The 27,223-nt window shown below is 37.0% G+C and overlaps 1 protein-coding gene across 10 annotated transcripts in view; it reads right to left on the reverse strand.

The window, feature by feature from the left end:
• PAN3 (poly(A) specific ribonuclease subunit PAN3) overlaps positions 1–27,223 on the reverse strand; it is a 132,582-nt gene that overhangs the window by 64,915 nt on the left and 40,444 nt on the right. For 6 of the 10 annotated variants that reach the window (XM_078443924.2, XM_078443887.2, XM_078443994.2 and 3 more), the window contains exons 6-7: positions 22,894–22,959; positions 9,325–9,472 (exon numbers count right to left, since the gene is read on the reverse strand). In XM_078443924.2, the coding sequence (XP_078300050.1) occupies positions 9,325–9,472; positions 22,894–22,959 (214 nt within the window). The remainder of the gene's footprint in view (positions 1–9,324; positions 9,473–22,893; positions 22,960–27,223) is intronic. The other 4 variants (XM_078444072.2, XM_078444056.2, XM_078444037.2 and 1 more) reach the window with 1 other exon arrangement.

Below are 27,223 nucleotides of genomic sequence, written 5' to 3' on the forward strand. Positions count from 1 at the left end.
TTAAAGCCCATATACCTTATTCACAGGCAACAATTCAAGTCCCTAAGTCAGTGTGTTTCTTTTTAAGTTTATCTGAGAGACAGAGCGTGCACATGTACATGCATGGGAGCTGCAGACACACAAGGGGGGAGGGGCAGAGGGAGAGAGAGAATCCCAAGCAGGCTCCCCGATGACAGTGCAGAGCTCAACGCGGGGCTCGATCTCACCAACTGTGAGATCATGACCTGAGCTGAAGTCAAGAGTCCTATGCTTAACCCAGGCGCCCCTCAAAGTCTTTTTCTTTGAAAAAAAAGTACTGGCATCAAAAAATGTATGTGTGCTCTCAGCCTTCGGCTCTTTCCTTCCTCCTAAGGAAAAGAAAGGGGTTATAAGAAAAAAAGGAGAGGGGCGCCTGGGTGGCTCAGTCAACTGAACGTCCAACTCTTGATTTTGGCTCAGGTCACGCATGATCCCAGGGTCATGGGATGGAGCCCAGGGGCTCACTGAGTGTGGAGGCTGCTTGGGATATTCTCTCTCTCTCTCTCTCTCTCTCTCTCCCCCCCCCCCCACTTGTGTGCACTAAGGGGAAAGAAGACGGCACAGAGCACTAAGAGCAGTGGTTCTCAAAATGGCTTCCCAGGAAAAGCAATCTTATCAGCATCGCGTGGAAACACATCAGAAAAGTCAATCGTCCAGCTCCCCCAGACCTATGAAGTCAGAAACTCTGAGGATGGGACTCGGCAAGGGTAGGTTTTAACAGGCACTCTGGGGGATCATGATGGGCTCTCAAATTTGAGAACCAGTACCCTCATGGTAGAGATACTGAGAGCACCACACTGCCACCAATAAAAAGCCAGTAAGAACTCACTAAGTGGTTCAAATAAACTTGCCCGAGTTGTCCATTCAGGGCACTGAACTCAGGCACTTTAACAGACTCAGTGAGCAAGAAAAAGGCCTTACCTTCAAGGAGTTATGGGGGTGAGAGGACAACGGAAAGGCAAAGAATCTGAGTCATTGCTTAACTTGAAACAAACTGCTCACAAACTCTGATACCTGAAGGGTATCAATTGTATTCTGGTTCAGTGCCTTCACCGAGGCACACGGAGCTGACCAAGAGTCACCAAAAAAAGGTAATAGTTGATCCGAAGCAACAAAGGACTACAAGTTTTAGAAGTCTTTCCGTGAAAAACTGCTGAAGATCTCAAGTTCTGACAATTAAAGCTTCTGATAGGAAAAAAATCAAGTATGCCAGAAAGCTTCATTCCCTGTCATGCTAGATAAATCACTTATTGTAGCTTCTTTGCCAATTTCCTTAAAATAGATCTCAGAGATGCAAATAAGATAATGCCCCCAAATGTATACGCAGGAGACAACCAGGATCAACTGTTAAAATTTTACATCCAAAGGCTGGCGAACGTAACCGCACTGCTTAGAAACACAGAAGCTCCTGTTTGGGTGGACAGTCATCACAGGACACGAGGCAGTTTCCAGGCTTGTCCCTACAACTTCCCACTGATGCTCCTCCTCTCCCAGCTGACTACAGTGATGCCTAGAAACCACTTGATCTGGGTCCTTAACTGACTACGTGGAAAAGAGCATCTCGGATGACCTGAATATCTGGCCTGGACTATCACAAAAGCAAGAAATAAATATTGGTCATATAAAGCCCTTACGGTTCGGATGTCTGTTTCAGCAGTTAGCCTACCACCACCCCACAAACAGTGGGCGATAAGATGACAATCCATAGTAACTACAGCCTAGAGGGCAGTTTGGGGGACAATGATTGTATTAGCATCCTACTCATCTGTACTGTTTTCTTTAAGGTCCAAAACCCCTCAAAGGGAGCATTAACCACTAGTTACTACTTATAGGAATACTAATCTAAAATCTGGGAACCGCATCTAAAATACAGGAAGATATTTATGAACTCATGAGGAAGTATGTCATTTCGGACATATCAATGTGTAAGAGATTCGTGACTAAAAAAATCCGGAACTAATAAACATCATCACCATAAACATGCAGTCCACATCTGAGTGTTTGCTAGTATTTATGTTTAGGCTTTACAAGCCTATGTGCACTGGGGTTTTAAAACAGATACATCTCTTAATTCCTCTCTTTTCTAGGCCCCTTCCTACATGCTCTACTCAGACTGTACATCTGAAAGGCAGAGAAGAGTAAGAAAACAGATGACTTTCATATATGAATTTGACTAGTCAAGCAGAGAAGAATCAGGGAAAATTCAAGATATAGAAGAGGCTGCAACCATTCAAGTCGTTCCTGTAGAATTAGGGGACTACTCCTAACTAGACCTATAACACACGGCACGGTAATTTTATTCACACACACACACACACACACACACTCTCCCTCGCTGAGTACCTACCAGCACCACTGAACCAAAAGGTTAAAGAAGAAATGATCCTGAGCTCTCGACCCATTTGAATTAAAGGGACAAGGTTGGGAGGTGAGAGGCCGACTTGTAGCTTTCTACATTCAGCTGGGAATCAGGAGTGTTCTTGGGCATTCAACTAATCTATGTTCTCTCTGCCTCAGTTCATCCAGAACCATTACAAAACCCTGATTCACCAGATGCTAATCTTACACTACTGAAACAAAACTCCCCTCATCTCCCCCTACGATACAAACGCAGCCTTGGTGGGATTTTCATGTACACAGACCAGGTCAAGGAAGTCCGATGCCTTTTGAAGTCCCTGTTAGGTCTAGTACAGAAATCAAACTCTTCTCTCCTTTTGCTACCTCTGCCCCATCACTGTGTTCATTTTTGACTCCTTTTAGTGTACCTATCTCCTGTAGATCCACGTGTCACAAAACAATACAATTTTCAGCTAGAAAGACTTTTAAATTCATCGAATGTTCTCTTCTCATAGAAATGAAGGTGCTACAACACTGGGATCAAAGGGTGTGTGCCAAAAGCCACACAGCTACTTTACTGTAACTAGCGCCATGTTCTAAGGGCAATCAAGTCCTGATCCAAGGAAAGCGGCCAAAGAGCAGCAGGGACGTTGCTGCAGTTGTAGACTACTGAACTTATAATGGAAGGGAACCCCGGCCCACTCCCATCCAGCCCCTACCCCACAGGTAAGGGACAAGTCAGCCAATACATGAGATTTAAACAGGAAGTCCGCAACAGGAACTCTCAAACCTAACAGGAGGTATTAAGCAGGGATTCCCCAACCAGTAGAACATCTACTGGTAGCTATTAAACCTTACCTGACAGGTCTCCAAGCCAGCTGCAGCAGCCACATCCCCCTCTGCGCCATTAACGTCTCGCCTCAGTTTCCTGAAATTCCCAACTGGGAAGGGAATATAGGCCCGCAGGCACTCCCAACCCAGTTATGGCTCTACGGTTCTACGGTTAGTAATCTTCCCTGGGACATCACCATCTGTAGCATTATACATGCATACAAAGAGCAGTTTCCATCTAGGACGAGCTCAATGTTACAGGCCAATGAAACGGTCCTCTTCACAAAAACCTCAGAGAGCCCTGATCTTAACTATATATTTTTATTTCATTTTTTAATATACAAAGTAATCCCAATTAGAAAACCTGGAAAGCTTTGAGTGATTCTGCTGAACATACCTGAAAAACAAAGTCGTTACAAAAAAATGGAAAACATGCAATATAAAAATAATACTTATAAATATTTTCACTGGTTTTAGCACCTCAAAACACAAAGTGACTCTAGTTCTGATACAGTCAAACTTTCAACAGGCACACTGCTGTTCTCATAGGACCATTTGCATCTATATTCTCTCGAACATTTGCAGTTTTAAGAAGTTTTCAAAGACGTTTACGAAATCATTAAAATTCACTGTATTTGAGAGACACTGACCAATGAAAACATTTCTTCTCAAGACAAAAGTGAAGCTTAAATGAGTAAGCACTTCCTAGGCACTATCTATATGCCTAAATTTGTGCTAGATAAGAAATGACATGGCCCTTCTTAAGGAATCTGTAATATGCTTAGGAAATCCAGATTGATATTTTTACAAATTAGAAGAATAGTTTCATGCCAAACTACCTCTATTGTTAGTAAGTATAAAAATAATCCAGAGAAATCAGTTCAGACTGAAATATCAAAATAAAATCATGGTAGAATTACTTGACTGACCCACAGAATCCATTTAATAGTAGACTTCTGGAAAATAATTATAGGAAAACCTACTCAGAGTAACATCCTATAAAAACCATGGTGATGTTTAAGAATTACATACATATTTTTTATAATTTTATTTTCAGTAATTATACCATTGAATACAACATAAAATAGTCTAAAATGATAGAGTATGAAGTTTTTAATGCCTTCAGAGATTTCAATGTAGAGCCTAAGATACACAGCAAAATTTTAAATATGAACTTAGGTATTCACCACTGGCAAGACCAGAGTCTCAACCTATTAGCAGAGCTTCCTATTTTCCCAAAGGTACACACACTTCTTAGCTGGGTATCAGAGTAGTGATACAGCTAACTGGGCAGACATATCTGTGGATTTAACTTTATCCACAGTAGTGTTCCAGCCACAAGGACTTAGAAGAGTTCGTAACTTCTGACCTATACAATTTGTTCGTTTTAATAATATACCCCAGCTTGTCCTCTCTCTTGTTTTTCAGTCATACAAACTGATCAGTTATATGGACACACACATACATACAACTCGTCCCAAAAAGAAAATACCTAAAAGGGCTATCACGTAGAAAAGATTTTGACTTACTCCATTAAACACAAAGAGAAAGAACTAGGACTAGTGGACAAAAGAGAAGACAGAGTTTAGTTCAGTGTTAAGATATCATTTTCTTTTCTATTCGAGCTTTTCAAAGGTACCCTGAGCTACCTTGCTTGGCCAACGAATTCCTTACTACTTTAAGTGACAAAGCAGAAGCTAGATGATAATCTGTCAAGAAAGTCACTTCTAAACCAGCACAAGGCTCAATTATATCAACCCCAGAAAGTTCCACCTAGATCAATGACCAGTATCAGATTGTTCCAGAAACCAACTACTACGCAAATGAAATGAATGAAGGCTCCATTTGTTCGTGTATGGTATGAAATGCCACAGAGCTAATGAATCACAGAACTTTATCATTTTTTAGCGTAGAACTTTAAGAAAAAATCTTCTTACTCAAACCTTTCGACATTACAAAAACAACTATTCTTGCTTAAGCACCATTTGATATATTTACATAAAATTATATATATGATGTTTAGTATTTTTTTAAATAAATGGTGAAAATGTGTTAATTTCCCCCTTTTCCTTTCCTGTCACCTTCTTCCCCCATACACTGACCAAGCTCAAGAATAAACAAAACTAGCTAATTTTATCCATCAATTTGGCACCCTCATTTCAAAAAACTAGATCTAAAAACTTATTTTCTTGAGATTTTTCTATAATATTACAATACAATGTACAACAAATGCAATTATTTAAAAATGGTAAGTTTGGTATAATAATTAAATGCTTCTCCCCAATCAACCACCTGACACTTGCCATAATAATTCACAATAAAAATATCTAATGGTCCAAAAATCTGCACCATTCTCATCTTAAAGAAATGAATTATTTGAAAATCCTGAAAGTCAGGTACGGCTCTCTTCATCATTCATAAATTGCTGATGGCATTTCCAAATTCAAGAACTCCCTCTGTCCCTCCCAAGTGTCCACACGCAATCAAGGGGCTCAAGAGATGCTCAAATCTGGACTCCCAATTGTGCATTAAACCACCAGATACACCAGCACACTGCCCAGAAACGTATGCTCCTGTCGGTACCTGTCTTAAAATCACTTTCAAATGGACTGGAGTTAATACTGAGGCAATTAAACTTGAAGTGCAGCAAGATTTAGATTACTCAGCCTACTATCAAGTCAAGAAATATACTCTTAGGAAAAATTCTGATTCAAAAAGAGTCAGCAATTAGCTCTCATGACAAAATTATTTTTCATGGCACAAAAAAAAAACATCAACTATCATTTCATGCACTTAGTGCAGTCATATTTTCATTTCTAAAGATCTATTCAAAAATTTCACCTAAAGCAAGACCTACTGGGAAAAAAATAGATCTTTAACTGTCACTTTCGAAATATTCTTACTAAAATACAGTCTGGAAATAAATTTTGCTAAGTGTGTGTTAAGCCGGCGGCTCTTAACTTTCAGAAGGTTGTGCTTCTCCCAGAAGAAAAATAATACATCTTGTGACCAGAGAAAAATACATGTTTCGAAATAAAAATATGCATATAACTGTAAGGGTTCTCAAAGACAATGAAGTCCAAGTGGAGCGCCATAAACCCAAATACTCCTTTAACAACTATTCATAGAAGATACTTAGAATGTACCTAGCTACTGTTCTTAGGTTAAATGTGCATACAACAGCTAAGCCTGTAGATTCTCGATTTCTTAAAGGAGAATAAAATGGCTACGTGTACAATTCAATGGAAACCTAATGTGTGCTGTACATTGTTAGCAATGTAACTACCCTTTAAACCTAATTAGTTCTGAATAAATTCAAATAACTTTTGTATAAAATTTTACTTCGTATATTAAAGCTTTTTCAAAATGCAAATCAGGTTTTAAAAGTGATGAAAACACATTTTAAAGCAAAAAAACTTTTTCACTCCAGATCTACTGTGTTTCCAGGCATGCTTTGATTCCTTCTAATTTGAAGAAATTCAAATCTAATTACCTAATTTTGTTCAAACATTTTTACATCTTGGGCCAAAAGATGTATTTAAATATGTATTTTTTTCACCTATGATGAAAATGACATTGCTATAGTTTACATTTGTGTGCCAAAATTTTTAAGGGTTCGTGTTTTTTAGGGGAAAACACAGTAACTTGACATATTTTCAAGGGCAATCATTTCTAAACTAGAAATAAAAGAGAAAATGAAACTTTATCAACTGAAAATTATTAACAGATTACATCTACAGTAGACAAGAAGCATCAGAGATAAATTAAATTACCACTAAGGTAGATACATAAGCTCTACCCCTTTTTTGATTCTACAACTTTAAAGTGGAAATACCAAAATCCTTTCCCGGGCCTTGAAAAAAAGAACATTTGTGGGTAAGAAGTGATGGAAGACACTGAAGGGACACGTAATTTTTTTCTCTTTGTTCATCTCCAGAAAGTGTTAAGCCATTAACTAAAAGGAGAAAATATGAAGAAATAATAAATGCAAAACCACTCATCATTCCAGTATTTGTGGAAAATACTTTAGCTTATTAGTTAGTTGATTTTCATTTGAATGAAAAATAATTTTTAAATAAGAGGTATTCAGGAACACATTTAATATGATACACTGACCCATTTCCAATGGTTCCAGACAGGAATTACTTTCATTAATAAGAAGTAAAATGACCTTTTTAATGTTAGAGCTATATAGAACCATACATAGTTTCGCAGTTAATGTAACATTTTAAATTAATTAATTTCATCTTAAATTTAGGTGCGATACCCAATTGAGACCAATGAAACACCCACCTACACAAAAGCTAATACCTACTAAAGAGCTGAAAGAAGTACCACAGCATTAATAAAATTTTTAACTAAAAGCTTTCAAGATCTAAAATTTTCTCTGACATTTTAACTCTTTGAATATTTAAAAGGCCTATTTTTTTTTTTTTTTAATGGCAAGCTTGAACTAGTCTGATCACAGGTGTGAACAAAATATTTACTTTTGAAACAAGAGAAGATGTGTTGTTAGGCCAAAATAAATTGGCACTTCATTAAGAGAGTCAATGTTTTCTGATTGGCATATGGACACCATTCTTGTGGGTGCTTTATGAAACACTGCTCAGAAGTCTGGACGATCTTTAAGAAATTTTACGTGCGCAGCTGACACGTAGATTATGTTCATGTAAACAATGTGAACACACCTCAATGGGAGAAAAATCATAGCGTATTACTTACAAGTAAAACTTTTAGGCTACCAGGGATATTCAACTGTGACACTGCTCTCTACGGAAGAAGGGAAAATGTTTACAAATTCAACTGAACCTAGAAAGAGCCAAAGTAGAAGAAAAGGTAAGGGGACAGGTGAGGGGGAGGGAGTTGAAAGGGAAGGGGAGAGGAGTAGGAAGAAAGAGAGCAAGAGAGAAAAAGGTGGCAGAAGGAGGCTCTGATAAAAGCCTGGCAACACAAGGTTATTCCGCCTCTAAGTGCACCTGATACTTTATACGCTCTGTTCCATAGAATTATCAGCATCTTCTCTCATTCTGCATCTCAAAAAGATCCTTGATTTCAATGGCGGTATCGAAACCAATGATCCATCTCACTAACTGGATTAAGCTCTGGAGGCAGAACTAGTTCCAGGCTGATCCAGGTGGACTTTTTGGCTTCCATTAGTATATCCGTAATTCATTTTGTTTCTGTTTTTTGAAACATTCAAGGCTAAGTGGTCATTATCCGGCATAGGTTCTAGAAACATAATCTGTGTGAGCAGTTCAAACAGTTTATCAACACAACATAACCTACTTTATCACTTAATATAAATTCAACGTAATTCTCCATACCTTGGTTTCCTAATTAAGGTACAGAGTAGTAGGGAGGGCTGATGTTATTTATCCAAGAAGTTTTTCATATTGTTGTATTAAAATAAATGTTAATGTGATGGAGTGCAAAAGTTGCATTAATTTTTAAAATGAAAGAGGGGACTTCAAAGAAAATGGTTCACAAAGGGTCACTGTGAACTACACCTCAGGACCCCTGGTGTACAAATGCATTTGCTCAAATTCTTCTGCCATTATGGGTAAATGCGGGGGAAAAAAAGTACGACTTTCTCTACCTCGATGACCCCTGATGCATTTCTTTCCTACTACTGTTTACACTTCACCCAATTTGAAACTACTACAACAGATTTATAATCAAACACCGGAAAGGCAATACATCTAAACTTACATTTAGAATGATACAGAATTATTTTTTAGAAATTTCCTATGAAATTAAGACTTTGAAGCATATATACATATGAATATTCTATTTCTGATGTTTTTACAGAAGCTTTTGAATGAAACAGCATTATTACTGACTTTAAAAAATAGGGAAATACTATGGTCCAAGTAGATCTTTTGTATAAGAAACCATTTTCTCCTTTAAATTTGTGTGCTTTTACACATGCTCATATATAATTTTTGTTCATATTTAAATTTTGCTTTAAAATTTTCAACTACAAATTTGATCTATGGTACCAAAACTGACAACACAAAACCCATAATGTGTCCAAATGTGAACCATTCAAGTATACAATTTCAGTTCTGATTAACTAATAGCAAATGGTGTTTACGGATATGTTCTCTGGAACTCACTGGAAATAGTCACTCAACTTACCTGGTGCTAAGCCAGCAGCAGCAGGACTTCCCAGGGACGGGTGAGAGAAAACTTGAGAGAAGGCAGACATATTTGACTGGGACACGTTACTCAGCCTGGAGGTTGATCCTCCTTTAGGAATAAACTCGCTTGCAGTAGGATTTGGTGTCTATTTAAAAATCAAATATAGTAAGTTAACACACTTTAAGCCCAAAAAAGACATTGAATCTACTAGGCATTATTCCACAGTGCTTTATTTACTGAGTAAAAGATTTTATTGAAAGGACTTACAGCATTTCTAATTTCCACATTCTGGGGTGGTACAATCACATTTCTTGAAGGAAACGTTTTAATCAAATTTGAGGATTTTAATCACTGCAGTTGCAGAATTTAACCCCAGAAAACGTAAAATTTGCCTTGATTGTCAAATACCCATCATACCAAACTATCCTAACACATTTTAGAGAAGTGGGAGGTTGAGACTACCTCAAAACTGAGCAACAAGTTTCAAGTTTAATATCTTTAAACCACTTCTACCAGGATAAAGGTCAAAAGTGCCTTTATTCCAGAATTAATCATTTTCTTTTTCATAAGTACTTAAGCTATTTCCCCAATAATACGGTGCCATGTATTTAAGTGACAGAGTAAAGCCAAGAAAGACATTTAAGAACAAGGAAAATATGGGAAGAATCAAGATATAAGAAAAATGTACCAGAGGCTCCAATGCTTTCAATGCCTACAAGTATCACATGTAACTTCTGTTATATTTCAAATATTTTACTGTGAGATCACAGGCATATTTTACAGTGAGATCACATGGAAAAAAATTTTCTTCACAGTTGTACTATGCTGCAACATTTTAGTTATTCAATGGCATGGTAACGTTTGGCTTTAAGAACTACTGGAACATTATGAGACTGTACATCAAATTCACAAACGGTCTCTATCTTGTCCATGAAGAACAAATGAATATCCAAAATATTTTTCTGAGATGGTGACCATTTTCAATTCTAAATGCCTAAGCATAATAAAGATTCATTAATGATATCATTTGAATTCAGCTTTCAAAAGGGTCAGCCAAGGAGATAATTTAGTATAATTCACACTTCGGCCCACATTTCATGTGTACATACAAACTAAGTTTAAAACACACTGAATCATGAATTTAATTACTTAGAGAATTTAATTACGCAAAGCATTTAATCACTTAAAAATCTTTTAGAACTGGTCATTAGAATGTAAAAATGCATTCCCACAGAAGGCAGAAAATAAGACGACGGACTAATTCCTGTATACCCCAAGAACAACTTCCCTATTCAGCAGGAACGACACTTCAACCTGATAAATTAGAGTTCAAATGATTAGATTTGGAAGATTACAGCCAATAGGCTGACCTAAATTTAAACTCTAAGACAAATGAGAGTTTACCAGTTACATACCGGCTAACATTAAAGTGATAAAATGTAGAGAAAATGTTAATCTGGGTTTAATTAAAACATACTGAAGAATGAACCTCCTTTACTGCCACATCTAAGACATGAAATTCTGAAGGAAAAAAAAAAAAAACAAAGGAAGAAGAAGAGGAAGAGGAGGAGGAGGAGGAGGAATCAGGCCTGATCCGAAATATATTTTCCAAAGGGAAAAAAAAAAAATTCCTCTTCTACCACTTTTATATATTTATTTTTATTTTTTAAAACTTCCAAAGTCTAAAGTTTTCAAAAATAGTGGCATGTTCTTTAAAAGTATGATCAATTCCTTAATTTCTGGGGTAGAAAAGAAGTCCATGCATTTTACTAACACACTAATCCCTAGTTACAAGGAACACATGGCTACTAACAGGATCACTTCAGAGCTCTAACAATGTGTTTCAGTTCATCTTAAACCTATTTTAGAAGGTAAGAGTCAAGATAAAAGCAAAGTGTATCTTTGTAAAAGAGTCCAGAGTGCCTAAAAGAGATGGAGACATCAGGACTACAAGATTACTAAGAGACAGCAAATTTGGACAAAGAAAATTACACGTGTATACAAAAACTTTTAGTGGCATACTCCTGAGAAATAGGTATTACTCATTTTCCATGTCAGTTAGACCTTATATTTACTATGAATAACAGACTACCTGATTTCAAAGCTGAGCTTCTCTAAATTAATTTAAATTCAATTAATTATTTTAAATTAATTTTAAAGCCGACTTTGAAAGGTTTCTTACAAAGGAGAAAAGGATGGAAATAATCATTCCACCGTTCCCAAACAAATCATATATAAAATGTCATTATAACAAATGAGAGAGCCTCCAAATCTATTATAATAGAAATTATTTAAATTAATGTTAACTATGAAAGTTTACACACTAAACTGCAACCTTCAGAGATTCAACAGTCACAGTGGCAAAAAAACTACCTCACAGTGAATTTTAATTAAGAAGTGAAGAGAAAAATCTAAAATCTTCCCTCCTTTCTCTTTCCTGATTTAAGATGGCAAGGCAATTCCCTTGAGTGGATGGGGTGAGAGTTGGTTTTATTCAACTCTGAGTATTTGAGATTAGAGAAAAAGTAAACGGATTTAAATGGCAGAAAAAACAATTACACAGGATTTAGGTGTAACACAAAAAAACCCACTATGTTTAGGAATAAGAGAATAGAGCTATTATTATTAACAGACAATGTAAATTCTTAGAACTATCAGAAATATTTCAAGTATTAATTAAAAATTATAATAATAATGAGAATACTTTTTTATGATGCAATTACTTAACTACCATTAAAGGTTAGATTCTTGAAATGGCTTTAATTTGGGGGGGTTAAGGGATAAAGATGGGTTTTAGAAAGTGACAAAACAGCACAGGAACCCACTTTGAACATGTTTAAAAAAATAATTTTCTCAACAGTAAGGCAAAACTGGTTAACTAAAACCAGTATCACCTTAAAATTAAATATCTGTTCATCAGAAAATAAAGTTTCTTTTAGCTTTAAGAGGTGAAGGCTGCATCTAAAGACTCAAGGACTTGGGTTGTAAAAATTTTCTAACTTCAACAACACTAAAGAGAATAAAAAGTTTTATTACTCCTGCTCTAGGATTTACATAATCCTTACGTAACTATCCAAATATGTTCCTGTAGTATCAACTTTGTTTTTTCATATACAGATAATTATATTGATATTCATAATTTTATTTCTAATTTTTATTCATATTTTAAACCCTGATTTTCAGCAAACTTTAAACAGTTCTAAATGCACACTTGAAAAAAATTTTTAGTCAAGTAAGACTTTGGGAGAATTTATCAAGAAAAATAGAGTTTTAGGTTCTCATATACTTAAATTTGTATTGCAACTTTCATGCCAAAAACAACCAAGTGCTTTTTATAAATTGACACCATCCCCCAACATTTACCTGTAATCCCTACCTGTATTCTCTAAACAAAAATAGACTAAATCAAGCCCTAACCTTTAGCTTCAAAAGCACTGTTGTAACTATTTTAAAAGATTTTTTAATTTTTTTTTAATTGGGGGGGGGGGTGGCGGGTAGAGAAAGGGTGAGAGCGAATCCCAAGCATACTCCCCACCTCTGTTAGCGCAGAGCCCAACACAGGGTTCAAACTCACAAACCCTGAGATCATGACCACAGCAGAAATCAAGAGGCGTAACTGAGCCACCCAGGCAGCCCTGTTATTATATTTTAAATAAAACAGTAATTAACATTTCAATGTAGACATCCCACCCAACCAAAATGATAGAGTATTTCCTTAACTTACAGGGTTTTTCACAAATGAAGTAATTTTCTGATGAGGTTTCTAACTCGGGTTTTTGTTTTTGTTTTTTTAAGTTTATTTATTTTGAGAGAGAGAGGGAGAGAGAGGGAGAGAGCACATGCAGGGGGAGGAGTAGAGAGAGAGGATACCAAGCAGGCTCCACACTGACAGCATGGAACCCGAGTCAGGGCCCGAACCCACGAACGGTGAGATCATGACCTGAAGCCAAAACCAAGAGTTGGACACTTAACCGACTGAGCCACCCAGGCGCCCCAATAGCTCATTCGTGTTCAACACAATTTTATGCTTTTCTACTATTATAGGATTCCATGGAAACTGCTACTCTTAAAGTAAAATTCAGATTTTTAAGACTCTGCTGGACTCCACTATAAACAGAACACTTACTTAAGACCACAATAAATCAGTCCCATAAATTAAGGGACTAATTTAATAAATAGTGCAAAACAAAATGACAAGTGCCACCATTAAAATAGGTTTTTATGTGGTAGAAATGTGGTAGAAAAACAGGAAGATTATATTAAATGAAAATAGAGCACAAACTCTTACATACTGTTTCACTGCAAATATGTCAAAAAGGTCTGTAAGAAAGTTACCCTAAGGTGGTATGATGTATGATAAGAAACCACTACTGTTCCTGAATATTGGTCGGATTTTTAAAAATTACATAATAAACCCATAAAAACCCATAAAATACCTTCCATGATACATTCCTTATAATGAACTCAATTTGCTTTACTTGTCTAATGGCTTAAGTTTTTATCAGTAATCTTTCTACTTTCTAAACGAAACATGACCTGCTTTTTCTTAACAGTTTTATTTAGATATAACTGACATATAAACACAGTGCACATTTTCTTAAGTTTATTTATTTTGAGAGACAAGCACGCACAAGTGGGGCAGGGCACAGACAGAGACAGAGACAGAGACAGAGACAGAGAGAGAGACAGAAACAGAGGAGAGAATCCCAAGCAGGCTATGCACTGTTAACGAGCGATGTGAGATCACAACCTGAGCCACAATCAAGAGTCAGGACACTTAACCGACCGACTGAGCCACCCAGGTGCCCCTAAACTGCACATATTTAAAATATAACCTCTTTGAAACTCTGGTCACAGGCAGAAACCGGGAAACAATTACCCAAATCAAGATAATGAATATATCCATGATGCCCAAATGTTGCCACAAACTTCGTTTGAATTCCTCCCTCCCATTCCTCTCTACTCCCCTACTTTGGTCTCGAGGCAACCACAGATCAGCTTTCTGTCACTATAGATTAATCTAGAATTTAATATGAATGAATCTTACACACATATACATGCAGGTTTTTTTGCGAGCTTCTTTCACTTGGCAACATTAAGATTCATCCATGTTACTGACCCCACCAATATTTCATTCCTTTTTTACTGCTAGTATTTCATAATATCCATACACCACAATTTGTTTATCCTTTCATCCAATGGACAAAGGTGGTTTCCAGTTTGGGGCTATTAAAAACAAAGCTACAAAGAGAACGCTCAGGTACAAGTCGTTGTGTAGACCTATTTCATTACTCTTGGGAAAGTGCCCATTAGTGAATGGCTTGGACACACAGTATGTGTATATATAACCTTTTTAAAAAATTGGTACGCTATTGGGCACCTGGGTGGCTCAGTTCGTTAAGCGACCGACTTCAGCTCAGGTCATGATCTTGCAGTCTTTGGGTTCGAGCCCCACATCAGGCTCTGTGCTGACAGCACAGGCACTGGAGCCTGCTTCAGATTCTGACTCCCTCTCTTTGCCCTTCCCTTGCTCGCTCTCTGTCTCTCTCTCTCAAAAATAAACATTAAAAAAAATTGTTTAATTGGTAAGCTGTTTTACAAAGTAGTGCTACTATCTTAATATATCCACCAGCACTCTGTGGAAAGATCAAGTTGCTCTACATACTCGTGAACGTGAGCTTTGGTCAGATTTTTATATTTTAGACATTTTAATAGATGTATCTCATTGTGGTTTTAATTTGCATTCCCCAATGACTGACTTAATGGCCACTCTGTATCTTCTACTGTGAAATGTCTGTTCACACTTTTTGACCATTTTTATTGATTTTTTGTTTTCTGTTGTGGAATTTGACAGTTCTGGATAGACATCCTTGGTCTATGTGTTATACAAATATTTTCTCCAGGTCTATGATCTTTTCATTCTCTTAACAGCAGCTTTCAAAGAACTGTGGTTCTTAAATGTTGACGAAGTCGTTACACCTAAGAAATACCTGCCTAACCCAACAAAGGTTACAAATATTCTGTTTTCTTCTGTTTTAGGATTTCATGTTTTACATTTAGGTCCAAGATTCACTGAGTCAATTTCTATGAAGCGTGAGGTAGGAGTCTAATATTTTTGCACACACTCAATTATTCTATCGCTGTTTGCTAAAAGAGACTCTTCTTCCTCCGCTCAATAGCCTTTGCTACTTTGTTGAAAATCAACTATTTATTAGCAAGTTAATTTCTGGACTTGATTGTGCTCCACTGATGCCCATCTATCTTCATGTCCAAAGCACATCATCTTGATGACTACAGCTTTACAGTAATTCTTGAAGTCGGATAGTGTACTTCTTGCATCTTTTTGCCTTTTTTTTTTTTTTTTTTAGTTTGGATTGGTTCTTTGAATGTTTACATGAGTATTAGGCTAAACTTATCAATTACTATTAAATAGCCTGCCGAGGGGCGCCTGGGTGGCTCAGTCGAGCATCCGACTTAGGCTCAGGTCACGGTCTCACAGTTGGTGAGTCTGAGCCCCGCATCGGGCTCTGTGCTACCAGCTTGAAACCTGGATCTTGCTTGGGATTCTGTGTCTCCCTCTCTCTCTGCCCCTCCCCCACTCAGGCTCTGTCTCTGTCTCTCAAAAAATGAATAAACGTTAAAAAAAAATTAAATACCCTGCTGAATTCTAATTGACAGTATACTGAATCTATAGATCAATTTGGTAAGAATCAACATCTTGCATCTTAACAATAATGAGTCTTCAGATGCATGAACATGTTATACGTCTCCATTTATTTAGGTCTTCTTTAATTCCTCTCAGGAAAGTTTCAAAGTTTTTAACGTACAGTTCCTCAGACTTTCTGTCAGATCAAACCACATTTTGTATTTCTGACACTATCATAAATTACATAATTTTGAAACTTTCACTTTATATTATTTGTTGCTAGTGCGTATGCACCAGTTTCCTGTGGCTACCGTAACAAATTACCACAAACTTGATGGCTTAAAACCCCAGAAATGCATTTTCTTCCACTTCTTGGAAGCCAGAAGTTTAAAAGCAAGCTGCTGGTGCTCCCCTCCAGATGCACGGGAGCAGAATCCATTCCATGCTTCTCTCCTAGCTTCTGGCAACTGCCGGCACTCTTTGGCATTCCTTGGCTTGTACCACGTCCCCTGTTTCTGCCCCGGTCCTCACATCCCCTTCTCCCGTGTGCAATCTCCCTCTGCCTCGTCTTAACCAGGACGGACCTGCCACTGTTCAGGGCCCACTTAAATAATTCAAGACGGTATCGCCAAATCCTTAACTTAATTATACCTGCAAAAGACTCTTCTTCTAAATCAAGTAGAATTCACAAGTTCCAGGCAGGGATTAGGACATGAACTTACCTTTGAGGGAGACCAATTTGGGCTGAATTTGTTCTTCTTTCTCTAGTTTCTTAGAGTAGAAGCTGAAGTCATTGACCTAGGAACTTTTCTTGTCTACTCTAGGCATTTAATGCTAAAAATCTACCTCATTAGTGTGTTAGCAGCATCCCACAACTTTTAACATGGCTTCATTGTCATTCACTTCAAAATGAAAATTACAAAGTAGCTGTGCTATTACAAAGTTGTACTGAACTTTCTACTTCCCCTATTTCTTCTTTGCTCCATGAATAATTTAGAAGTGTGCTGTTCAGTTTCCAAATACTTAGAGATTCTCCAAAAATCTGTTACTGATTTCTCTTTTAATGCCATTGTGGTCAGAGAACACATTTGTATGACCTGAATCCTTTTAAACTTATGGAGACTCGTTCCGTGACCCAGAATTGGTCTTAGTCAATGTTCTATGTGCACTTAAGAAGAATATGTATTTGGCTGTGTGTGGGCAGAGTGTTCCATGAACGTCAAACTGACAGAGCTATTCAAATCTCCCATATCCTTACTGATTTTGTCTTTCTTCTAATACTCAGAGTACTGAAATCGCTATCACTGTTTGTCTACTTCTCCTTTCAACTCTATTAGTCTTGGTCTCATATTTTAACCCTCTTTTTATTAGGTACATAAACATTTAAGAGTGGTACATCCATGCTCTTAATGAACTGTCCCTTTATCTAACAACTCTCTTTGCTCCTGATAATATTCTCGGCTCTGAAATCTACTTTGTCTGATAGGAGTATAGCTATCCCAGCTATATTGTATGTACCCCATACATCACTATACTATATATACAGCTGACTCTTGAACAACATAGGTTTGAACTGTGCAGGTCCACTTACACGTAGATTTTTTCAATACGGGACCTGTAAAATGTGTTTTCTCTTATGATTTTATTATTTTCTTTCCTCAAGCTTACTTTACTGTAAGAATACAGTATATCATACATATACCATGCAAATGTTTATGTTATCGGTATGGCTTCCAGTCAACACTAAGCTACTAGTCATTACACTTTGGGGGAGTCAAAAGCTACACATGCATTTTCAAATGCATGGAGGGTTACTACCCCAACCCCCATGTAGTTCAAGGGCCAACTGTATTACTATACTCTATATAGTATACTATACTATAGAGTTACTATACTCTATATAGTATACACTAATGTATACTATAGTATACTATACATTACTAATCTATACACTAATATGTAGTCGTACATTACTATTACTATAATTACTGTTGTAATTGTAATTGTACTACCTGTTGTAGTGTCCAATAATGTACATGGTATAGAATACTAGTAATAAACATGCACATTAGTCTTTTCTGACTAGTGCCTGGTATAATTTTAAACATATGTTTGTCTTTATGTCTAACGTAGGTTTTTTGTCAGCTTCAAATAGTCGGATCTTGTTTTTTTAAATCCAACCCGGAAATCTCTGCCTTCTTCTTGGGACATTTAGGCTATTTACGTTTAATGTGATTATTAAACCTAGCTACCGTCTTGCTACCCTTTTTTTAATTTGTTCTATTTGTTCTTTGTTCCCCTTTTCTTTTTTCTGCCTTCTTTTGGGATTAACCGACTTTTGAGTTTTCATTTTATTGCTTCTCTCCACTTATTAGCTGTAACTCTCTGTTCTTATAGTGGTTGCCTTAGGTTTTATAATACATGTGTTTAACTTACCACCAACTATCTTGGTCTGCTAGAGTCATAACAAAATACCATACATGAGTGGCTTAAACAACAGAAATTTAAGTTCTCACAGCTCTAGATGGTGACAGCCTAGGACCAAGATGCCCTATTAACTTGGTTTTCAAGTTTTGTTGCGCTGTCTGTATCGTTTCTTTCCCAAACAGATAAATTATGCCACACCTATCCTTTTGATACTGCAGATACTTCTGAAGCATCAAAATCATGACATCTATTCTACATTCTAAATATTTCTCAAATTCAACTATTTCTACCCGTGTCACCATCAGTGCCCTCCTCTACACCACTGTCATCTCTTCTCAGGTTTACTGCAACATCATCCTTATTGACCAACTAAACTCCAGTCTTGCTCACCTCTAATCCATCTTTTACTTTTCAGCCAGGATAAAAGAGAATAAAAGAGAAAAGCAGAGAAAAAGAAAAGGAAGAGGAGGAAAAAGAGGAAGGGAAAGCAGGAAGAAAGGAAGAGAATGGAAGTTTTGCTTAATGTGTTTACTGATGAAATCCATTTAGAGTGAACAGGTCAAGTCTCCACTGTTCTTGACAGAATTAATTAAAAAAAAACAAACAGGAGATAAAAAGTTGATGTTAATCTTAGCCTTATCTACTTTTTCTAAAACCTACTCCAATCTCCCATCTTCACTATTATTGTTCCCTATTTGGACTTAACAAAAGAGCCTAGTTGGGACTAATTCCAAAGATTTATGCCCAAGGGGTGTGGTTTTCCTGGCAGAGGTGAATTACTTGGAAAGGTAAAAGAAGGGATGCTGATAATGAGGAAGAAAGGCAGGAATTAGCAAGTATTTTGCCTTGATAAATTGTGTGTAAAAAGGCATAAAAAGATGAGACCCACAGGCACAAAGAAAAGCCCTATTCAGAGCTATTTTTACCAGTCTTCAGTGTTCATAAGTCATACAGGATAAAGAGGAAGGGGGGGAGGGGGGAGGTGGAAAGGAGAAGTCAAATAGCTAACTAGAGCCTCCAAGTTCACATTTCTGTAAGACTTTTTTAATTTAATGGGTTGTTATTTCCCCTTATTTCAAGCACATCCAAATATGGTCAATTTATATTTACATTTATATTTATTATCAAAATATACTTAATTTCAGCTGACCTGCTCAAGACCAGCAAGGTTTCATCCTATAAGTTAACAATTAACATCTAAAATATTACTACTATTGTGAAATTAGTCTAGTATCTCAATTTCAAACTTTTCTGAAGCAAACTGGTAAACATCCCAATAGAGGAAATATGATTTTCTAAATAAACCAGAATCAAATTGGTGAAAACTGTGGAAGAAAGTTGATTACTAATGCTTCCAAGAGATGTACTCCAGTGTTGTTTTAAACAGAAGTTCTCAAAAAAATTTTTTTTAATAGATAAATAAACAGAAGTTCTCCTATTTATAATTTGACTATCTTTAGAGTGAAGTAACATCAATACGTCAGAACCTACGAAATGAAAATCAATCAGTAATAAGGTTTGTACTAAGATAGAGTTTAATAAAACGTTTCAGAAGCTCAGCAAAAGTAATTCTATACATCTTGAAACAATGGGAATGTAAATTTTCAAAGATACTCATTAGTTTATCCTTTACAAAGTACATCATAAATAGGTAATACCCTAAACACCATTCTTTTTTTTTTATTTAAAAAAAAATTTTTTTTAATGTTTATTTATTTTTGAGAGAGAGACAGAGAGACAGAGAGAGAACGAGCAAGCCAGTGGGGAAGGGGCAGAGAAATAGAGGGAGACAAAGAATCTGAAGCAGGCTTCAGGCTCCGAGCTGTCAGCACAGAGCCCGACGCAGGCTCAAACTCACGAGCCATAAAATCATGACCAGAGCCGAAGTGGGACGCTCCACCGACTGAGCCACCCAGGCGCCCCAACCTAAACACTATCCTTGAGAACAGTCTGACAATATGTATCAAAATGAAAAATAAGCATGCCTTAGTACTCTGAAACCTAGGAACTAAAGCTAAGGAGAAAATCAAGTATGGGCACATAATTTTTGTACACATAAGTTTTGCATGTAATGTTTCAATTTATGATTGTTTTTAAAAAGGAAGTAACTAAAATATCTATCAGTAGGCATTCAGTTATGTGGAATTTGGTACCTACAATAGCATGTCGCCATAAAAATCATGTGAATTGATTTATTTTTATTTGCCATGGAAACAGGCCCCCAGAGGAAAAATAAAATACAAATCAGGCTACAAATCAGCAATTATACTAAGTAACTATTTCTGCAAAATGGTGTGCTTCTGTCTCAGACGAAGGGGAACGAAGGAAGACGTGTACGTGTGCGTGTGCACAGGCATACAAAGGATGGTAAACGTGTTCACTAAAATGTTAAGGGAGCTCTTACCTCCGGATGGTGAGGAAAGCGGAGACATTTTGGCTTCCTTCTTTGTACTTCTCTATGGTATCTGATTTTTTTTCCCATAAGTATATATGTTTTACAAAAAAGTTACAGAAAAGTTTAAGATTTATTCATCATAAAGCCACTTACACAGTTCCCTTTGCTTAGAGTTATCATCGCCACCGAACGGCACGACGATACACAAGCATTCACACGGTATGCGATATTTCCATTGATACCAACAGAATCAATGTGCACAAAAAAGCAAAATCGGTGTACAGTGGATGGAAGACATTTTCAAACAAAAACAGACGAACCGCTCCTCTTCCACTCGAAACCTGTTTGTTGTATGTCAAAGTCCCCCAGGAGTGGTAATCATTAATGGGCACAGAGGCGTTATTACCTAGCTCATTCTCAGCACTACTCTCATTTATGTGTCAATCATCTCAAGAAAGCTTAAAAACAAAAAAATCACCCTCCCTAAAAAGAGAAGAAGACCTATTCAGGTCAGTTAATGAGTAGTCCAGGAAAACAAGACCATCACAGCATTCCATAGAGTCAAGAATTACTATATAGCTGTAACTGTTTTCTGTATCTATGTACAGCTTCTATCCATACATATATAATACTAAAACTTATTTGCCACATTATATAGTAAGAGAAATTTACTTAGAGGCATTTTCTCTAACCAAGAACTCTGTCATACTCAATCACCAGATTCAACATATGTTAAGATTTTTCAAACATTTTTCTATAATGATATTTTTTGTCACGAAACCCTACCAAAAAAACTTAAGACAATGCACAAAGCATTAAATTTCAGGACTAACATCAGGCCAAATACTATGAATCACCAATCACTAATCCGGGTTCATCCATTCAATTATTTCAACAGCTAATACATAGAAGATACCGTATTAGGCAATGTGCTAGGCACTGTGGAGAAGAAAAACATAGAAAACACAGGCACTATGGTCTAGAGGCTCACAGAATGGCATTTCACAGGTACAGAATGTACACTGAACCCAACTCCACAATCCCAGACGTTCAGAACATCCACATATCAATATTAAGTAGAAGCATCTACAGTGTGCCTTTAGGACAGGTTATACATCCCTTAATTAGAACGATGTAAGTGCTAGGGAAAAGTGAACAAATGCTTCATGCTGACTAATTAGGTCAAAAGATGATATGCTTGAAATGAATCCTAAAAGACAAGTTTGCAGAGTCAAGACAGAGAAAAAGACACAGCAATCAAAGCAATGTTCAAAGACAATGTTCTAAGGCAGAGGCAGAAAGAGCATGGTATTCAATAGTTGAGTAGGTCTACAGCAGTAATCAGGAGAGAAATCAATAGGTACAGCTTGGATACATTCCCGAAAGATCTGGATTTTATTCTAATGACAAAAAACAGATGACAAAGATAAGAAACAAGATCAAATAATCAGTTAGGCAGTGGTTTGAAAGTTAAGACCAGAAGCAGGAAAGCAGATAATGTTAATCTATAATAGTAAGTGTCCAGGTAAGAAATGAAGGACCTAAATTATAACTCAGTGATGTTAACAGTGAAGACTATTTCAGGCAATTTCCTGAATTAGTGGCAAGTCAGTTGGGCATCTGACTCCTGATTTTGGCTCAGGTCATGATCTCACGGTTCATGGGATTGAGCCCCACGTTGAGCTCCATACCAACAGCACCTGCTTGGGATTCATATTCATTCATTCATTCATTCATTCATTCTCTCTCTCTCTCTCTCTCTCAAAACAAATAAACTTAAAAAAAAAAAAGTGTCTAGAAAATTTCAAAGTAGCCCAATCAATAAACCCTCGTTGGCCAAATGATATGACAGATAAGGAAGACGGAAGAGGCAAGAAAACTCGTAAGTTAGACAACTGGGTGACATCAATAACCAAGACAGCACAGAGTTGTGAATGAGTGTGTCCAGATGTGTGTGAACAGGTTTAAAGGAAAAGATGTGATACTCATTTTAGACATAACGAATTTCCATAGTCCTATGCCGTATAGATGAAGATGTTCTGAAGAAGCTAGTACTTACAGTGAGTGTAGAGGACAGAGAGGATAAAAAAATATATACCTGGAAGTCAACTATGAGTAGGGAGTAGCTGAAGTCATGAAGATGTGCTGAGATCCCCAAGGGGCGCTGTGCGAGGTAAATGAGAAGAGAGTCAAGGACAAGAGCTTAGGAGAGTTCCTGAGGCCAGGACCACAGACAAGAGGTCCCCAAGAGAGACTACGAAAGAACAGTCAAAGAGCTAAGAGAACAAAAGTTTCAAAGAAAGAGGAATGGTCAACAATGTCAAATGGAGCAGAGAGAGATCAAGCAAAAACTGATACTTCTGGGAACCTTATCAAAAAGAGTTTCAACAGAGTCATGAAAGTGAACAGCAAAACACTGGGGATTGAGGGATGAATTAACAGTTAAAAAAAAAAAAAAGTAGCAACAATAAGCAGGAAGCGCTTCTCAAATTGTTTTGCAGTTTCTCAAACATGTTGACCCCAGAACATTTCCTCACGTAGCATTCCTTACCCTTGGGGTCCCAGAGCAAAAGAAACTTAAACATGGCATGTTCACAAACTATCAGGAAGAAATCACTGTCGAGGGAGAGACTGTCTACAACTGAAAAGGGATAAATAATAGAAGACATTGTTAGAGGGAATAAAGATAGGCTCTGAAGCATATAATAGAAGAACACCTGTTTGTCTGACACAGGAAGAAAAACAGGAAGGGCATGAATGAAAATGCCGTATACAGGTCAAAAGCTGCCACATGAGACAATTCATTCTCTCTTTTTCCCTCCTCTGAACAACACAAGTCACTTACTCAAAAGTAACAGAGAAGGGGTGAGTAGGTGTGAGCAGAGTGTTAACGGTTTGGAACAGCAGCTATAAGAGAAAAGAAGTAGATCTGAGGTCAGAAAGCAATATGTACATGCTAATGCCGTTTGAGCTGCACCACAGTTCTAGAACTCTTCCAAGTACTGAGGAGCCCTGAGTAGAGACAGGTTTAAGCCTCAACCTCATAAAATTCCCACCCATTCCATCTAAAGCCCAAACGATTCCATCTCCTAGGGCCTAAAGTCTGGAAATCACCTGAAATAACGCTAAAACTCAGCAAGAAGCTAAAGCCTGAAGTATATCCAGTGAGTTTCCAAAACCTCGCTGGGATCTTAAAAGCACCAGTAACAAGCAACTAGAATTCACAGGAGGATTTGTGGGCCAAAAGATTTTAATGTGAGCATTCTTCTACTTAAATACTTCTTACAAGAAATGCCATTTAATCAGACCACAAGGGGGGCAAATGCCATCAAAAGTGGTGTTGACAAGTATGAATCTCCCTAATACACCCAACAGTCCAACCGTTCTCAACCATTTATATCACTTCGGGGGTAAGCTAAAACAACAGTAACACTAATAATTTATGATCCATATTGAGACAAAATGAATATGATTTTATTTAACATGTCATTACTTTTAAGTAAATCTTAACCAGTGACACCTTGAGAAGTTTACAAAATCATGCACTTCCCCTTCTTTTATTCAAGTTGACCCCTAATTCTTTTGTTTTTAATGTTTGTTTATTTTTGAATGAGAGCCAGCACAAGCAGGGGAGGGGCAAAGAGAAAGGGGGACAGAGGATCAGAAGTGAGCTCCACGCTGACAGCAGCGAACCCGATGTGGGGTTCAAACTCACGAACCACGAGATCATGACCCAAGGAGAAGTCAGACGCTCAATGGACTGAGCCACCCAGGAGCCCCGACACCTCATTCTTATGGGAAAGATGGGAGCACACTGTTATCCCTTCCAAAAAAAAAGCATTTTTAAACTAATTTTTAAAAATATTCAAGAGTATTGGTTAAAATGTGAGCCTCTAAAAGACAATTAATGTCACTGCCTCATTACACACACACACACACACACACACACACGCACAGAGCCACACACATCTGAATGTAACTGACAGCACCCTAAATAAATATAAACAAAGACAAAGTTTAGAAGTGATAAGGTGCAACTGTAGAAATGGAAATTTATTTAATATCCACCATGGGCTTGGAAATTTGAATCCTCGTAATTCTGTAAGGTAGGTGACAGAATATTTCAATCCTAAACAACAGTATCTGAACTAGAGAATCACTGTTCTAAGAAAAAAATGTGAAATTCACATACAGCTTTTGTCAGACAGAGAAATGGGTAATCATCGCAGGCAAAGGCTAAGAAAAGATAAAAGAGAATTCACACTCAGGTAAAATAAAGTACTCCTGGTGTGGAGTCTCCAGTAACCTTCCATCCGCCATCTGCTTGGGTGTCCGGGAGAAGATGGTGAGAAAAGTACAACATGGAGAAGCCCTGTAACTTCACAACAGTGTCAAGAAGTAATTAAGACTACTGCCAGGCTCAGGAGATTGAAAAGTATCAAGAATACTTGGACAATGTTATACTTTTGCATTTTAAAAAAAATAGAAGATCCTCAGGGCGCCCAGGTGGCTCTGTCGGTTGAGCGTCAGACTTTGGCTCAGGTCATGATCTCACGGTCCGTGAGTCCGAGCCCCGCGTCGGGCTCTGTGCGGACAGCTCAGAGCCTGGAGCCTGCTGCAGATTCTGTGCCTCCCTCTCTCTCTGCCCCAACCCACTCGTATTCTGTCTCTGTCTCTCTCAAAACTAAATAAACATTAAAAAAAAAAAAATTACAAAAATAAAATAAAATAAAAAAAATAGAAGATCCTCTAACATTTCAAAAGAAATCACCATCCTCTGTTCTAAATCAGTTGTGATCATTAAAGTAAAACATGGTGGCCATATAGCCCAGAAAACCCATGATCAAATTTTTTAAAGATATAAAAGTATTAGAATACCACAAAACTGCATACATTACCTAATAAAAGGAAATTAAACAGTAACATTTTGAGACAAAATACATTAATGGTACAAAAATAGTAGCAAATACATGCTCAGACTCAAAATATTTACAGTCCAGTGAGAAAAGGCAAACAGATAGAGAAACTTAATATAAAACAGAATGAGGTAAGTCTTTTTTTTTTTTTTATTTTTTTTTAATTTTTTAATATATGAAATTTACTGTCAAATTGGTTTCCATACAACACCCAGTGCTCATCCCAAAAGGTGCCCTCCTCAATACCCATCACCCACCCTGCCCTCCCTCCCACCCTGCCCTCCCTCCCACCCCCCATCAACCCTCAGTTTGTTCAGAATGAGGTAAGTCTTAACACCAAGTATTATAGAAACAGTAAAAAAAAAAAAAAAAAATTTTCTTTGAGGTGTTTAAGCAAGCATTCACAGAGAAGGTAGTATTTGAGTTAACTCTCGAAGGGAAAAGGAGGAAAGATTTTTTGTTTGTTTTTCAGATTCGGTTAATAATAGCACAAAATACAAAGATACAGAGAAGTGACAACATATTTCATGTTATATGAGGTATGAAAGATTCAAAATGGTTAGAATTTAGGAAGTGTGGATGGTTAAAGAGAGATAGCCCTAGATAAGTAGAACAGATCCTGAAGGGATTTGAGAAAAATTATTCAGAAGATACACTTAGGGTTTATATAAACTATGTCAGTAGTGTTAAAAAAGGAAAGAAGAAGATACTGTAGAATTTTAAAGAATACAGACTACAGGCAGACAACATCGTAGAAAAATCTCAGATTTACAATTAAATAGACTTGAGCTAGGAATCCTAGCTCTATCACTTATTAACAACAAAATTTTGGGGGGTGCCTGGCTGGCTCAGTTGGTAGAGTGTGTGACTCTTGGTCTCTGGGTTGTGAGTTCGAGCCTCATGTTGGGTGTAGAGACTACTTAAAAAAAAAAATAATAAAACCTTTAAAAAAAAAAAGTAAGGTTTTTCTAAATTGCAACTTCCATTATTTGTCAATTGGGGATGATATGTCATTACTGTAGAACAGCCTTAATATGATGGCAAATACATTGTCCAATGTATTATCTGTCAGTTAATGGATAGCCAAACTTCAGTAGTTCCCTTCTTATATCAAATGGCAGAATGTGAGATGACCGGGAAGAAGTCAACACATGTTGCCTCAGTGACTGGGAAGATGAGGAAGTCATGTACTAAAGAAAAACCACATACTGAGGAGGGCATCTTTTGGGATGAACACTGGGTGTTGTATGGAAACCAATTTGACAATAAATTTCATATGCTGAAGCAAAATAAAAATAAAAAATAAAAAAAAGAAGAACCACAAAAGGATCCACAGATTTGGAGAAGAGAAAAATGCACCGAGTTTTAGACATGCCAAATTTGCAGTGATAATGGGATACGTATCTACATGCAAAGATAGAAAGCACAAAAAATCTGGATCTTGAACTCAGTAGATGGTTCTAATAGAAATAAAATTTTAAGAATTTTAAGCGTACAAGGGAAAGCAAAAAA

Source organism: Panthera onca, chromosome A1, assembly GCF_046562875.1.
Source record: "Panthera onca isolate mPanOnc1 chromosome A1, mPanOnc1 haplotype 2, whole genome shotgun sequence".
NCBI classification, from domain to species: Eukaryota; Metazoa; Chordata; class Mammalia; order Carnivora; family Felidae; genus Panthera; species Panthera onca.